General features: G+C 40.3%; 1 protein-coding gene across 1 annotated transcript in view; it reads right to left on the reverse strand.

The window, feature by feature from the left end:
• LOC107802713 (serine/threonine-protein kinase SAPK3-like) overlaps positions 1-3489 on the reverse strand; it is a 4641-nt gene extending 1152 nt beyond the window's left edge. The window contains exons 1-7 of the mRNA XM_016626268.2: positions 3169-3489; positions 2149-2223; positions 1172-1273; positions 1015-1068; positions 830-922; positions 642-734; positions 1-18 (exon numbers count right to left, since the gene is read on the reverse strand). The exon at positions 1-18 is cut by the window's left edge and continues 87 nt beyond it. Of these exons, the coding sequence (XP_016481754.1) occupies positions 1-18; positions 642-734; positions 830-922; positions 1015-1068; positions 1172-1273; positions 2149-2223; positions 3169-3291 (558 nt within the window). The 5' untranslated portion in view covers positions 3292-3489. The remainder of the gene's footprint in view (positions 19-641; positions 735-829; positions 923-1014; positions 1069-1171; positions 1274-2148; positions 2224-3168) is intronic.
• Positions 3490-15976: the final 12487 nt, after the last annotated feature.

Below are 15976 nucleotides of genomic sequence, written 5' to 3' on the forward strand. Positions count from 1 at the left end.
TGACCATACGTCTGCAACCTGAAAATGCTAGGCTTTAAATCTGCAGAATACTTCAATTGAAGTAACTCAAATGAACCAGATGTAAACAGCATTCAAGCATTCATAAAGGCTATGATAAATGAGCTAGCAAGTTATTACTAAAATGTAGTGCTCCATTTTTATTTTTATTTTGGTTTGATAAGTTCTAACTGGAAGATTTGCTTTAGGCCTAAATATTTAGCCAGAACTAACTAGGCTGCATCAAATGGTTCAGCTCTAAATCAGCAGGATTGAACAGTGGGGTAGTTCTTGTGCAAACAAACCTAGAAACAGATACTAGTACAAGTTCAGCAGGTTCTTCATCAGATTTTGTCATGGTTTTACGCATGTAGTAGCATATATTTAGTTTCAAACAAGAAAAAGATCAGTACTTCATCCATAAATTTACTTATCTTTACTGAACATCTTTTTTGCAAAAATTTTAAAGTATATCCACTACTGCAATATTTAGTGAAAAGCCAAATATACCGTCTGTGCAAGCAAACAAAGGCCCCTATGGCAGATTAGTGAAAGGGAAATCGATAAATGAAGTTATCAGCGTAATTCAATTCCTGTGATGCTTCAGGTTTTGTCAGAGAATTCTTCAAGATTCTAATGTATACCTTCCCGTCATATTCCTTCCGTGACAGGACCTCTGGAGCAATGTAAGCAGGTGTTCCTACTGTTGACTTGGGTTGTGAATGCAATAATCCAGACTGCATGATTAAGAAAATCGTAAATAACAAATGTAATGTCCTGCTAGATAAATGAAAGGAGTAGTAGATAACTTCTCAACTACAAGGCAGGAAACCTTGGAATAACCGAAATCACATATTTTTAGACGTGGTGTTGGGCTTCCGTCAAGGAGTGTGTTTTCCAGTTTCAAATCTCTGTGACAGATTTCCTGCAGTAAAATAGAAGTAATGCTCGAGAAGACTGTTACATGAGTGGATGAATATCATAAAAGAACAAAAAAAGCATTCTCAAAAGTTGTACCATTGTATGGCAATAGCTGACTCCAGATATTAGCTGTTGGAAGAAGAAGCGAGCCTGTTGTTGGTAGAACAAAATGAAATGATAAGGAAAACATCTCATTCTCACCACATAGAATAACAGAATAAGTAGGATATTAATAAGTAGGATATGTTATAACCTCATCTTCACTAAATCTTCCGGCACTGCATATTCTAGCAAAAAGTTCTCCCCCTGCTGCATATTCCATCACAATTGCTACATGTGTAGGAGTTAACAATACCTGCAACAAAAGGGCCATATCATGTTAACTATGACATAGGACGAAGCAGTGAAGTACTTTAACAGTTACGAATAATTAGTGATTGTGACATACCACATAACATTAACCCCCAAGCGTAAAGATCACAGCTGCTGCAAAGGGTTATGCAAAACAGTGGTAATTGCCTTAGAGACATATTTCTAGATTTTATTGGGATGACATTTTGAGCAAAAACTACACCGCTTACTCTATATATACTTTGTTATATACACAAGCAGAACTAGTGTAACTTGTATGTGTTTCCACTTATCCTGAAAGCATTTTTGTATTCAAAATATTCTGCTAAAATATATGATTTGTTAACTGGCAGCTCAGCTAAAGCAAAAGCATTTCGCTGTAGGGAATGTGCAAAGGGATGACAATTTTACTTCATCTTGTATGCTTTGCTGTAAACGCTTTGAGCTGCTTCGGGTAAGCAACTATGCGATTATTAAATATGAATCATACAACAAATAAAGGGGATACAATATGCATTTCTCAAAAACAAAGATGAATCCATTCTCCAGAGTGGGCACTACACTAGTCAATGAAAGCATCTATTAAGTACTTTGATCTCAACATGATGCTGGTTTGTCATCTAAAATGGAGCAGGAGACACGAAAAGTGAAGAAAGAAACTGCGAGAAACAACACAAGGACCTACTGTTACCTATAACTGAAAATGTAGATAACCTCTAGTCGTGTTAGAGAATCCAAATTACTGAATGCTGGAATGAAACGGATACATATGAGGTGAAATTAGATAGAGAGAATTCACATAGTTGACCCCAACTAACTTGGGACTAAGGCATTGTTGTTGTAGTAAGTCTTCAAGTCAGGAAAAAAAGATGTATTTACCTCTTTAAATCTGATAATGTTTGGATGCCTCAATGATCTATGATTTATGATTTCCCTCTGCACATTCTCGTCAATCTGAAACAACAAACGAATATAGATCATAATCAGGACAACTTAACGAGAGAACATGAAAACCTTTTTCTATACGCTTATAGCAAGTAACTGGAGATAAAGCATATGACATTGTTTTACATGAAACCAGTAAATAAGTAGAAATGTACTGGAGCTTTTTCAGTACCAACAATGTTGCTCCTTGTTAGATTGTTGCCAGGTGATTCGATTATAAAACAAATCAGACAGCAATACCGGCTATCACACTAACTCGGTCAAGAAACCAAGATCTGAAGATCAATCAACTATGTCATAACCTCAAATAATGATGGGGTTCGAGGAATCAAGAATGTTAAAATTTTAAATTTAAAAAAACAAATGACCAACTCAAGGTCCAATAGAAGCAAGCCGTAGCCAATCCAGCAGTAATAATGGAAGCGGTAGAAATCAGTGGATTCATGATAAGTTCCTCGTACCCAAAAAAAAGAAAAGAAATGGTTAATGATACAATCAACCAATGAGTTATGACTTAATTATTCCCTCGCTAGGACTCATCCAGTCGAAGTAACTAAGAACTTCAGATTGAAGTAATAAGATTATTGAATCATTAGAACTACTTCGGTATATCTTTTTTACTTTTTAGCCACAGAGTCAAATTTCGTCAACATCAATCTAATTCTCTTACTCAATTTCCCAAAATTCCAAACGACAGCCTAAATTCTGTGCCAAAACTTCTACATGTACTACCAAAATGCATGAATCCCCTTCACAATACACTAAGATGCAATGATCAAACTTAACTTCAAAAGAAAATTAATTAATATAAGTAAGAAAGACCAAACATAACCTCAAATTAAGCATTGATAGAAATAAGCATATCCAGTTAAACTCTCAACTTAATCATGACAAAGTTAACAAATATATTGATAGCATTGGATAAAAATCATTTTGACAAGGAATTAAAACTACCTTCTTCCCTCTTTCTATGTATTTGACAGCAACAAGCTCCTTTGTTTTCTTGTCCCTCACTAGCCTTGCCACCCCAAAATTCCCAGTACCAAGTTCTTTCAATGGCTCATACCTTTCCTCCATCTCAACTCAATTCAACCCAAAATCAGCAACTCTCAAAATTTCCAAAGTTTAAACTTGAAATACCCTCCTATGATACTCAAAAGAACATATATACCCAAATTAAACAGAATGAACCTTTTTTCTAAAGCAAACTTTCTGACTAGTCCCTGTTTCTGAAATTTTCTCAACTTCCAGTGCTGACACTATTTATAAATGATTAAATCTTAAGTATTAAAATGTGCAAAACGTTGGGAACCTGAGCACGTGGATACACTATGCGACATGCAATTTATTAAGGGTGTTGGCTTCAAGTTCAATGTCTCGTAGGCTGTTTGGCCAAGCTTATTTTTGGGTAAAAGTGCTCTTTTTTTTTTTAAAGTATTTTTGGCCAAAAATTGAGGTGTTTGGCCAAATTTTTGAAAGAAAAAAAATACTTTTGAGAAGAAGCAAAAACAGTTTTTGAGAAGCAGAAAAAAGTAGCTTCTCTCCAAAAGTACTTTTCTGAGAAGGGCTTTTGAGAAAAATATACTTAGAATCAGTTTTCAAAAGCTTTGTCAAACACTAATTACTGCTTAAAAATATTTTTTAAATTAATTAGCCAAACACAAACTGTTTCTCACCAAAAATACTTTTTTTAAAAGTACTTTTGAGGAAAAACACTTCTCAAAATAAGCTGATTTTAGGATCCGTTTGCCATAGATTTTGCCAAAATAAATTTAGGTTTTATTTGGCAAACACATGTTTGGCCATAGATTTTGCCTAAGTTTTGGCTAAATCCCAAACCCCAAAACCAGCTCAAGGGCCAAAATATCATTATTATATTTTTTAAAAATTGCCCCAAACTTTTGTATGTTATAAAAGAGCCCACCATTTATTATTTTGTAACGATGTTGCTTCGTCTTCTCGGTCATCTGATAGTGTATCATATAGTTCATTATAAAAATGATAATTTTGTATCAAATTTATTTATGTTCAGGACTATGGTTTGCGATAATATAATAAATGTTATTGATAATGGTATTGTTGGGTATTTGTAATAGTTTTTAGAACTTGTGGGTTTAAGTCATATTTCATATTTTCCAAACCAAACTTCACCTAAAACAGATGTTCAAACACATTTTCATCTTCAAATTAAATTTTACCAATATCAAAGTTTTCAGAATAAATTTTAAAATTTATGGCCAAACGCTAGCTTAGAAGCTTGGCCAAACATGATGTTAGTAAATTTTAATGGACACTCACTCTAGTTCAATTAATATGATATACTTATCTTTTTAATACTTCTATATCAATTTTCACACGGGAGAAACTACAGAACACATTTCTGGGTCCCACCATTAGTGGTCGGTTTGTAGCTTTCGTTCTGATTCTTGTCCAAGTTAGATGTAGACGTTATCTGAATTTGAGAATTTCTAGTCGTCGAATGATGTTTATTTTTGTTTACCATAAAAACAGGTAATAATTGAATTTATATGTAATTTTAAAAATATGTTGATTGATTCAACATAAATAATCAAGAATGTTAGATAAACGATTTAAATATATAATGAATAACCAAACTAATTGTGATATTACGTCCGGGCTCGTATTTGTGATGAACAGTAATTTTGCCCTCGATCGAATCCTTGGTTCGAAGCCAGATGTATATGAAGAACAACAATAAAATATGAACTTTTTGATCGCTAGAAAGCACAGAAATAAATTTGTATTGCCTTGGTATACGTGTTATAATGTGTCTTATCAAAGAAAAAACTTCCCCTTTTATATAGTAGGAGAGTTTCACTCCTTGTATAAGTCTAAAACCGCCAGCGAGCGAGATCCGCGTCGTGATATCCGGTTGATTCCGGATATCACGGCCCTCTATCCGTCGCCTACAACCGTTCATGCGCTTCCCGAAGTCTTAGAATCAATCCCGGGTCTGGGGTGCGTCATTTAATCAAGTCTGATGGCGAGCATTCTGTTCGGGCCTTGGTACAAGAAGTTCTCATCTTCGAGTTCGATCTCATGTATTCATATCCTTGCTTCGTTTGACCCACCGAGAAATCGGGGTGTATGTTACCCCCGATTTCACCCGTATACAAATAGTCCCCTCATTTCCCAGAGAGTAGATTTGCCGAAACGATAGATGAACCCCGGTTCCTTCCTTCGCACGTTACAACCGAGATGACGGATAAGCCAAAACGTCCCATCAGTCGCGTCATTCTGACTTCAGACACGTGTCGATCATCGGCCGGCTGCCTTCGAATGTGAAACATCGCATATTAATTATATTTCCCCATATAAAAGCTTCGACCCCCTTCACTTTTTTCACTTTCTGATCCTAGCTCTTACCTTCGAACTTTATAAAGGCTTTCAACTTTCTCAAATCTTCATACCTCGCTTCTTGAACCTTCACATCTTCATCTTTAACCTTCAAACCTTCACGTTGTTTCTTCGATTTTCAACCTACAACTTCATATCTTCACTTCTAACTTTCAAATCTTCATACGCCTTCTTCAAATCTTTATATATTTTTCCAGATTTACGATGGCCAAAACTTCCAAGTCCGTACCATAACAAACGTCCCTTTCATCTTCCCACCCGGCTCAAGGAGTGGATCGAAGGGATCTGCCAGCAGATGCCATACTACAAGTGCACGTAGCGCAAACTTTCGAAGGACAAATGGGAGGCATGTTTTCATGGTAAGGCTCTTCCCTGAATAGTTATTACTACGCCCCAAGATTACACGATGCTGACCTTCTCTTTTCCCATGTAGGTTTGCCTAAGACCATCGAACTTAGGCCGCTGGATGGTGACGAGGATACGTCCTTACCCATCGAACCCTCCATTTCGCGACAGCCCCGGGCTACCGCGGAGGAGAAGAAGAGGAAAATAAAGTCCTCGGGGTAAAGATAAACAAAGAGGGCGGCCACCCGGGCTCGCAAGCCGAAGAAGAATACTAAGTCTCGGGTACCAGACTCTAACTTGCTTCACCGGCTCAGGGATGAGCCTGAAGAAGACGACATCTTTGTCGCACATGGATTGACCCCTGCCGAGGAGCAAGCGACGACCGAGGAAAGGAGCCACGAGGCCGATCCCCTTCCGACTCGAGAGGCCGAAGTGGAAACGAGGGTTGTGACCTCCTGAGAAGCTGAATCTATTCCGAAGGAGGTGATTGGTATGATATACATCATTGAGACGCCCTCCTATACCGAGTTCATGCTTGAAGAGGCCCAAGCGGGCAAGGAAAAATCAAGTGAATGAGCTCAGGGTGCACAGGATCCCCTCCACTCCTTCTTCGATGGCATGGACATGTCTACATTGGAAGATTCTCCGGGCTGGGCCACCTGGAGATACTGAAGAAGGACGTGTCTTCGGGAGATGACAGGCCGAGTACGAGCCCAAGATTGGTGAAGCAATTCCCTTCACCGAGCATGGACCCCAAGCGCAAGAGGACGATTGTTCTTACAGTCCCGGAGGATGCCCGAACCCTATCTGCTCCGATAGGTGTAACCAGCAACCTCCGACGTCTGGTGACCGAGGAGGACTAGGGAAAGATGCCTGGTGACCTATGAGGACTAGAGCTAGCATCGATTGAGAACCAACTCTAGGTAGCGAAGGACAAAGCTGACAAGTAGTCTCAACTGAATGATGATCTCTAAGCACAACTGTGAGACCCCATGTGTTTCTCCCTTCTCTTACGTAATATACGTAACGTGGTGTGGTTATATTAGGTATATATGATTGGGTATAGCACATTGGGAGAATAAGACTGAAAATGTGTGGTAATATCAAGGAACTAAACTAAAGCTTTAAGTCAAAGGAATCCCTTAAACCAAGGTTCATGGTTAAAGAAATGGCTCGGGTAGCACCCCGCGCGTTCGGAAGGTTTAAGTTAACTTGCACCTGTGGGATAAGACTAAGAGTGTATAATATACTAATAATAATATGTTATGAGGTATTATAATATCACATTGGTCACATGTTAAGTTTTGGAGTCAAGCAAGTTGCGAAATAAAGGTCGGCAAAAGTTATCGTAAATTTCTCTAATAAATTTTCTAAACTTTGGATCAAATGTATCAGATCATTTATCCCAATATATAAAGATTTATGGGATTCACAACCTACCAAATCGAAGATCTACGAGTCTAGTTTGCAACCAAAGAAATATCACATCAAACTGACATTGAAGTAAAAAGTTATGACTATTTTACCGCGGACTGTCCGGGCTGAAATCGGGGCGCGAACCGGGTCGGGTCAAACAAGTGGTATAAGTCGGAAAATCCGACTTTTAAGACCCCAAAATATTTCATCTTCGTCCCAAAATAGTGAGAAAGCTTAAGAGAGGGTTTCATGGTGTTTTTGAGTGATTAAGGTGCGTTTTTAATGATTTCTATCGTTAAACTTTGCCCCCATGCCTAGAAGCGCAATCTCTACGCTTTTCAATCGTTTTTCCCTTCTATTAGCTGTGTTTGGAGCTATTTTTGGAAGATAGAAAATTATTGTTCTTGCTGGTTCTTCAGGATTTATACTTGGTTTGGAAAATTATTGTTCTTGCTGGTTCTTCAGGATTTATACTTGGTTTGCCAAGGTAATCATCTTGGGACTCTTTTATGATCGTTTTTACAAAGTTCTACGGGCGTTTCGTCAAGTTAGGGTCATATGGCAAATCTGCCGATTTAAACTCATTTATGAACTATTTATATGTGCGTATAAGCTGCATATATATAGTGGTTTCGAAGCTTAGGACATAAGGAACAACTTTTGTGAAGGAACTACAGGCATTCAGACGTTCGTTGGAGAGGTATGTTAAGGCTAAGCTTCGTCCTTCCTTTTAGCACGAATTTTGGGAAATTCTTAAGATGCCAAATGTGATATTTTACTATTCTGTTGCTAGAAAGACCTTCTGTGAAAGGCATTGGTATCGTAGCTGAAGTATTTTCATGATGCTATTAGGTTGATATTCCACTCGTTCGGTTAAAAAGGGTATTCGACATCTATATATGTCATTTTGTCAGCTTTCTTAAATATATGTCCATATATATGAATTCTTATTCGTCTTTGGGTTGTGTGACTTAAAAATAAAGGCATTTAGTATTTGCGATCAGTCCTTCTTCCTTGTTAATGTGTATTTTAAAATCTCTAAAGTGACACGTCGATTTCAAAATTTTCAAATATAATTTTTATGTTTAAACTACTAAAATATTTGATTTTTTTTTAAATACTTTCTTTTACTAATTATCAAGAAATCAGGTATAAGGACTAAGTGAAGCACCTTAAGCTTTTTATGAACATATTCAGAGTTAAGTTATCTTTCTAAAAGTCGAGTTAAGTTTTCAAACTTATTAAAAAAGATATGAGGTTCCACGAGACATTTGTATGCGATACGAAGGTGATTATGAGATTATGAGAATAAGAGTACCAATGAGCCAAGGTTGGCTAAGTTCTTGTTATGGCCTATTATGTGCATTCAAAGTTCATATCATACATGACATATTATGCATGGACTTCGAGCGATAATCGGAGGTAAGGGGCCTATTTGCCCGAAAGACTATATATATTGTACAGATGGCCACAGGTTGGCAATATGATACCGGTTAGCTACCGGGAGAGACCGCCATTGCTAGCATTTGGTTGGGTATGTCATGCATTTACATCAATATATATGTATTCACGACATACGATTACACGAGCATACCATGCATATTTTATTACTATGAGGTCGGATGTCGGCCATGGAGGCTATCAGAGTTTCAGTGTCAGGTGGTATCTTTATTACCTTTTTACATCAGCTATGTATGATTCTACTTTCTGCCTTACATGCCAGTACATTTTTATTCGTACTGATGTCCCGTTGCCTGGGGACACTGCATTTTTGTTTCGTGCGTGCAGGTCCAGGTAGGGACTCTGATCGACCCCTCCGCTAGGATTTCGGGGTTCAGCTGTGAGTTGGTAAGCTCCACCTCTTCCTGGAGCTTTCATATGATGGTTACTTTTGTTGTACAGTTTGGGTATAGTTGGGACCTTATCCCGACAGTGCTTATGACACTCTTAGAGGTAATTGTGGACACAATATTCTGTGTTTCTTTTTTTGCTGCTTTCAGTCTCCAGCCCATAGGCTTGGCATGTATATATAGGTGTGTAGGCATGTATGTCTTCAGTCGCGGCCTCGTCGGCCAACTAGTATTTTATTATTTTAGCTTGTCTACCTATGTTTATATGGCTTATTGTTATTCATGTCATAACCTTACGGTCCAGGCTTAGTATTTTAGATGTTGTGCTGGCCGATCTGTTGGGCCCCCAGTCCAGTTAGCTAGTATGTTTAGTTGGCTAACTCGATCAAATACAGTATCGAGTGCCAATCATGCCTCCCCTAGTTTGGGGCGTGACAAACTTGGTATCAGAGCAGGTCGTATCCCAGGGAGTCCACAAGCCGTGTCTAAGTAGAGTCTTGCTTATGGGTGTGTTGTGCACCACACTTATAATAAGGAGGCTATGAGGCATTTAGGAATGGTTACATTTCTTTCAATTAATAGATCATGCTATAGAGCGAAGTTATAAGAACATATGAAATCTAAATCGTGCTTTGTGTTTCCTATCTAGCAGGCTACCTACGCTCAGGAGATGGCACAACAAGAGATAGGTATGGATCCGGGAGAAGGTACCAGTCGTTCCCCACCGGGTCAGAGGGATAGATTTCCCTTAGAGGCTTACAGTGAGTCTCCAGTACCCCTAGTTTCAGCTTCCCCAGCACTTGTTGGAGCCCAGGGAGACGCAGTACCCCCAGCCTCACCAGTTCCATTGGTACCTGAGGCAGCTAGAGACACAGGACCTCCAGCACCTATTGTTCCCCCATCAGAGACTGGGGAGCAGGGGATGAGGGAGGCTGTTCAGTTGCTGACTAGGATGGTTTCTATTCATGAGCGACAGCTAGAGTCAGGAGCAGATGCCTGGAGAGATCGGATAAGAAGCTCGACGGTACGAGAGTTTCTTCACTTGGCCCCTCCATTATTTACAGGATCCAGTTCCACTGAGGATCCCCAGGACTTTATAGACCATATGTATAGAGTATTGAGGGTGATGCATGCCTCCGTCACCGAGGCTGTGGAGTTGGCTTCTTTTCGACTACGTGATGTAGCCGTCCTATGGTATGAGGCATGGGAGAGATCTAGAGGACCTGATGCTCCGCCAGCAGAGTGGGAGGACTTCTCTGAGGCTTTTTTAGCCCATTATTTGCCACGGGAGGTTCGGGAGGCCCGTCTTGACCAGTTTCTTAGCCTAAAGCAGGGGGATATGAGTGTGAGGGATTATAGCCATAAGTTTAATTCTTTGGCAAGGTATGCACCAGATATAGTACGTACCATGAGGGCTAGAGTTCATCATTATGTGGATGGTTTGGGGGATCATCTGATTAGAGACTGTAGGGTTGCATCCCTATCAGATGATGTAGATATTTCCCGCATACAGGCTTTCGCTCAGACTACAGAGGACCTTTCCTGTCGGATTCGTGATACTCGCAGGGATAGGGAGCAGAGTAAGAGGGCTCGTACTATGGGATCTTATAGGGAGCCACGAGTTGATTTTAGGCCCCCACTCCATCGATATCCACCTCGGTCAGCAGGTAGTTTCCCACCACAGATGCAGGGCCAGCGGTTTGATCGTTATATTCAGTCAGGACCAGGGCAGAGCTCAGGCCAGCCTGAGGGCCATCGACAGGAGCGTTCTGCATAGATGATACAGCTTACTCCTCCATCTACTCAGTGCGGTAAGCTGCACACCGGGCAATGTAGACAGGGTTCGAGTGCATGTTTTCATTGTGGGCAGACAGGACATTATATTAGCCGGTGCCCGGGGTTAGGCAGAGGTACACCAGCTCAGCCTTCAGGATTCACAGCAACCTCTTTGCCCTCAGTCCGTGCTCCTCGACCAGGTCCACAGTCTACTCAGGGCCGTGGTAGGGGGAGAGGTGGAGGAGACACCTCAGGTTCTAGTGGTGGCCAGAACCGCTTTTATGCACTCACAGGCCGACAGGATTCAGAGGCATCCCCAGATGTTGTCACAGGTATATTGACAATACATTCTCATGCCATTTATGCATTGATGGATCCCGGCTCTACATTTTCATATATTACTCAATTTATTGCTGGTAAGCTTGACATGAGATCTGAGTTGTTGCCACAGCCAGTTGAGGTGTCTACGCCAGTTGGCGACTCTATTGTAGCTAATCATGTCTATCGAGATTGTACAGTGTTAATTAATGACCGTCCAACCTCTGTTGATTTAGTTGAATTGGTTATGCTAGACTTCGATGTCATTATGGGTATGGATTGGTTGGCAGCTTGTTATGCTAATATTGATTGTCGTGCAAAGTTGGTCCAATTTCATTTTCCTGGTGAGCCTGTCCTTGAATGGAAAGGTAATGCAGCCACGCCCAAGGGTAAGTTTATTTCATACCTTAGGGCTCGGAAGTTTATTGCTAAAGGTTGTATATACCATATGGTTCATGTTAGGGATATAGATAAGGAGCCAGCGACTCTTCAGTCGGTTCCTATTGTGAATGAATTCCCGACAGTATTCCCTGACGAGCTTCCAGGAATTCCCCCCGAAAGGGAAATCGATTTTGCTATAGATTTGCTTCCTGATGCGCAGCCTATATCCATTCCTCCATACAGAATGGCTCCTGCAGAGCTAAGGGAATTGAAGGAACAACTGAAGGACTTGCTCGATAAAGGCTTTATTAGGCCAAGTACATCCCCATGGGGTGCTCCGGTGCTCTTTGTTCGAAAGAAAGATGGGTCCTTGCGGATGTGCATTTACTACAGGAAACTAAATAAAGTCACTATCAAGAATAAGTATCCTCTTCCACGGATTGATGACTTGTTCGACTAGTTACAAGGTGCCAAATGCTTTTCGAAGATCGACTTGCGATCCGGTTATCATCAGCTACGAGTCAGGGATATTGATATCCCAAAAACAACATTTAGGACGAGGTATGGCCATTTTGAATTCCTTGTCATGTTTTTCGGGCTTACAAATGCCCCAGTAGCCTTTATGGATCTTATGAACCGGGTATTCAAACCATTCTTGGATGAATTTGTGATTGTGTTTATTGACGACATCCTGATATATTCGCGATCGGAAGCCGAGCATGCAGACCACTTGCGAGCTGTATTGCAGACTCTCCAGGACTACAAGTTATATGCTAAATTCTCTAAATGTAAATTTTGGCTAACTTCTGTAGCTTTTCTTGGTCATGTTATTACCGGCGATGGTATCAAGGTTGATGGCCAAAAGATTGAAGCTGTGATGACTTGGCCGAGGCCCTTGAATCCGACAGAGGTTCATAGCTTTTTAGGCTTGGCAGGGTATTACCGAAGGTTTGTGGAGGGATTTTCCTCTATCTCTGCACCATTGACGAAACTGACACATAAGGGAGCTAAGTTTCAGTAGACTGAGGCATGTGAACAAAGTTTTCAGGAACTAAAGAAAAGGCTTACTATGGCACCTGTCTTGACTCTTCCGGATGGCACCGAGGGTTATGTTGTATATTGTGATGCCTCGAGAATTGGCCTAGGTTGTGTTCTTATGCAGCATGGTAAGGTTATCGTGTGCGCCTCCAGACAGTTGCGAAAACATGAACAGAACTATCCTACGCACGATCTTGAGTTAGCCGCAGTTGTATTTGCCCTAAAGATTTGGTGGCATTATCTATATGGGGTTCATATTAATGTTTTCACCGAAAACCAGAGCCTTCAGTATTTATTTAAACAGAGGTAGCTGAACCTATGACAAAGAAGATGGCTAGAATTACTAAAGGACTATGATGTTGATATTTTATATCATCCTGGCAAAGCTAATATTGTTGCTGATGCCCTTAGCCGGAAGTCCATGGGCAGTCTAAGCCATGTTGAAGCTGATAAGGTCAAGATGACCAAATATCTATGCCAGCTAGCTAGTTTGTAGGTGCGTTTGGTAGATGCAGAGGGTGGACGCATTCTCGTTCAGAATACGGCAAATTCTTCTTTTGTTACTGAAGTGAAAGAGCGACAACACTAGGATCCTGAGCTTATAAAACTGAGGGAAAGTATTCCACAGCAGCGACAACCTTTATTTGAGCTAACTGGAGATGGAGTCCTTAGATACCAGGGCCGCTTATGTGTACCGTCAGTAGGAGAGCTCCGTGCCAAGATTCTTTCGGAGGCCCATTATTCTAGATATGCAGTTTATCCCGGAGCGACAAAGATGTATCGGGACCTTCGACAGATCTATTGGTGGAATGGAATGAAAAAAAATATCACGGAGATGGTAGCCCAATGTCCCAACTGCCAGCAAGTTAAAGCCGAACATCAGAGGCCTGGAGGCCTAACTTAGTGTATTGAGCTTCCATTATGGAAATGGGACATGATAAATATGGACTTCATCACTGGTTTGCCTCGCACTCTACGGAGGTATGATTCTATTTGGGTAATTATTGATAGGCTTACAAAATCTGCTCATTTCCTGCCAGTCAGGACGACATATTCAGCCAAGGATTATGCCAAGCTTTACATTCGAGAGATTGTTCGCCTTCACGGAGTGCCATTATCTATTATCTCTGATCGAGGGGCTCAATTTACAGCATATTTTTGGAAATCTTTTCAGAAGGGTCTAGGCACGCAAGTAAATCTTAGCACCGCTTTTCATCCTCAAATTGATGGACAGGAAGAGCGTACTATTCAGACAGTTGACGATATGTTACGTGCCTGCGTGCTAGATTTTAAAGGAATTTGGGATGATCATCTACCTCTTATTGAGTTCGCTTATAATAACAGCTTCCAAGCTAGTATTCAGATGGCTCCTTACGAAGCACTATACAGGCGGAAGTGTAGGTCGCCGATCGGTTGGTTCGAGGTCGGGGAAGCAGAGTTGCTAGGTCCTAACTTAGTACAGCAAGCAATGGAAAAGGTAAAACTTATTAGAGACCGGCTGCGTACAGCACAAAGTCGGCAAAAGTCTTATGCAGATGTTCGACGACGAGACTTAGAGTTTGATGTAGAAGATTGGGTTTTCCTGAAAGTATCGCCTATGAAGGGCGTCATGCGATTTGGAAAGAAGGGGAAGCTCAGCCCCAGGTAATGTTGGACCGTATAAGATTATTCGGAGGATTGGTAGGGTGGCGTACGAGCTTGATTTGCCTTTAGAATTGGAAGCAGTCCATCCTGTGTTTCATGTATCTATGTTGCGGAAGTGCATTGGAGATCCTTCACGTATTACGCCCATTGAGGATATTCACATTGCTGAAAACTTATCTTATGCAGAGGTACCAGTAGTTATTTTAGATCGGTAGGTAAGGAAGCTTCAAACTAAAGAAGTGGCTTCCGTGAAAGTGTTATGGCGAAATAACAACATCGAGGAAATGACCTGGGAAGCTGAGGAGGAAATGAGGAAGAAGTACCCCCACCTATTTACGACTTAAGGTGAGTCGGATTTAAATAATTGCCAATTATTTCTTTACAGCAACTTAATTGGATTTTAAATGACTTGAAATTGCAATTTAAATTTTTTTATTGCGAGATAGCTATACGAAGCCTAGTAGTTGGAATCTTCAGAATTTGATTTATGCTTTGCAAATGTAACAAATAGAGCCTCGCAAATAATGCATTAGCGGACAAGAAATGAAACCAAGGAATTGACTTGACCCATTCGCGGACGAATGTTCTTAAGGGGGGAGACTGTGAGACCCCAGGTGTTTCTCTCTTCTCTTACGTAATATACGTAACGTGGCGTGGTTATATTAGGTATATATGATTGGGTATAGCACATTGGGAGAATAAGACTGAAAATGTGTGGTAATATCAAGGAACTAAACTAAAGCTTTAAGTCAAAGGAATCCCTTAAACAAAGGTTCATGGTTAAAGAAATGGCTCGGGTAGCACCCCGCGCGTTCGGAAGGTTTAAGTTAACTTGCACCTGTGGGATAAGACTAAGAGTGTATAATATGCTAAGAATAATATGTTATGAGGTATTATAATATCACACTGGTCACATGTTAAGTTTTGGAGTCAAGCAAGTTGCGAAATAAAGGTCGGCAAAAGTTATCGTAAATTTCTCTAATAAATTTTCTAAACTTTGGGTCAAATGTATCAGATCATTTCTCCCATTATATAAAGATTTATGGGACCCAAAACCTACCAAATCGAAGGTCTATGAGTCTAGTTTACAACCAAATAAATATCACATCAAACCGACATTGGAGTAAAGAGTTATGACTGTTTTACCGCAGACTATCCGGGCTGAAATCAGGTCGCGAACCGGGTCGGGTCAAACAAGTGGTATAAGTCGGAAAATCCGACTTTTAAGACCCCATAACATTTCATCTTCGTCCCAAAATAGTGAGAAAGCTTAAGAGAGGGTTTTATGGTGTTTTTGAGTGATTAATGTGCATTTTTAACGATTTCTATCGTTAAAGTTTGCCCCCGTGCCTAGAAGCGCAATCTCTACGCTTTGCAATCGTTTTCCCCTTCTATTAGCGGTGTTTGGAGCTATTTTTGGAAGATAGGAAATTGTTGTTCTTGCTGGTTCTTCAGGATTTATACTTGGTTTGCCAAGGTAATCATCTTGGGACTCTTTTATGATCGTTTTTACAAAGTTCTACGGGCATTTCGTCAAGTTAGGGTCATATGGCAAATCTGCCTATTTAAACTCATTTATGAACTATTTATAAGTGCGTATAAGCTGCATATATATA

Source organism: Nicotiana tabacum, chromosome 22, assembly GCF_000715075.1.
Source record: "Nicotiana tabacum cultivar K326 chromosome 22, ASM71507v2, whole genome shotgun sequence".
Taxonomy (NCBI): domain Eukaryota; kingdom Viridiplantae; phylum Streptophyta; class Magnoliopsida; order Solanales; family Solanaceae; genus Nicotiana; species Nicotiana tabacum.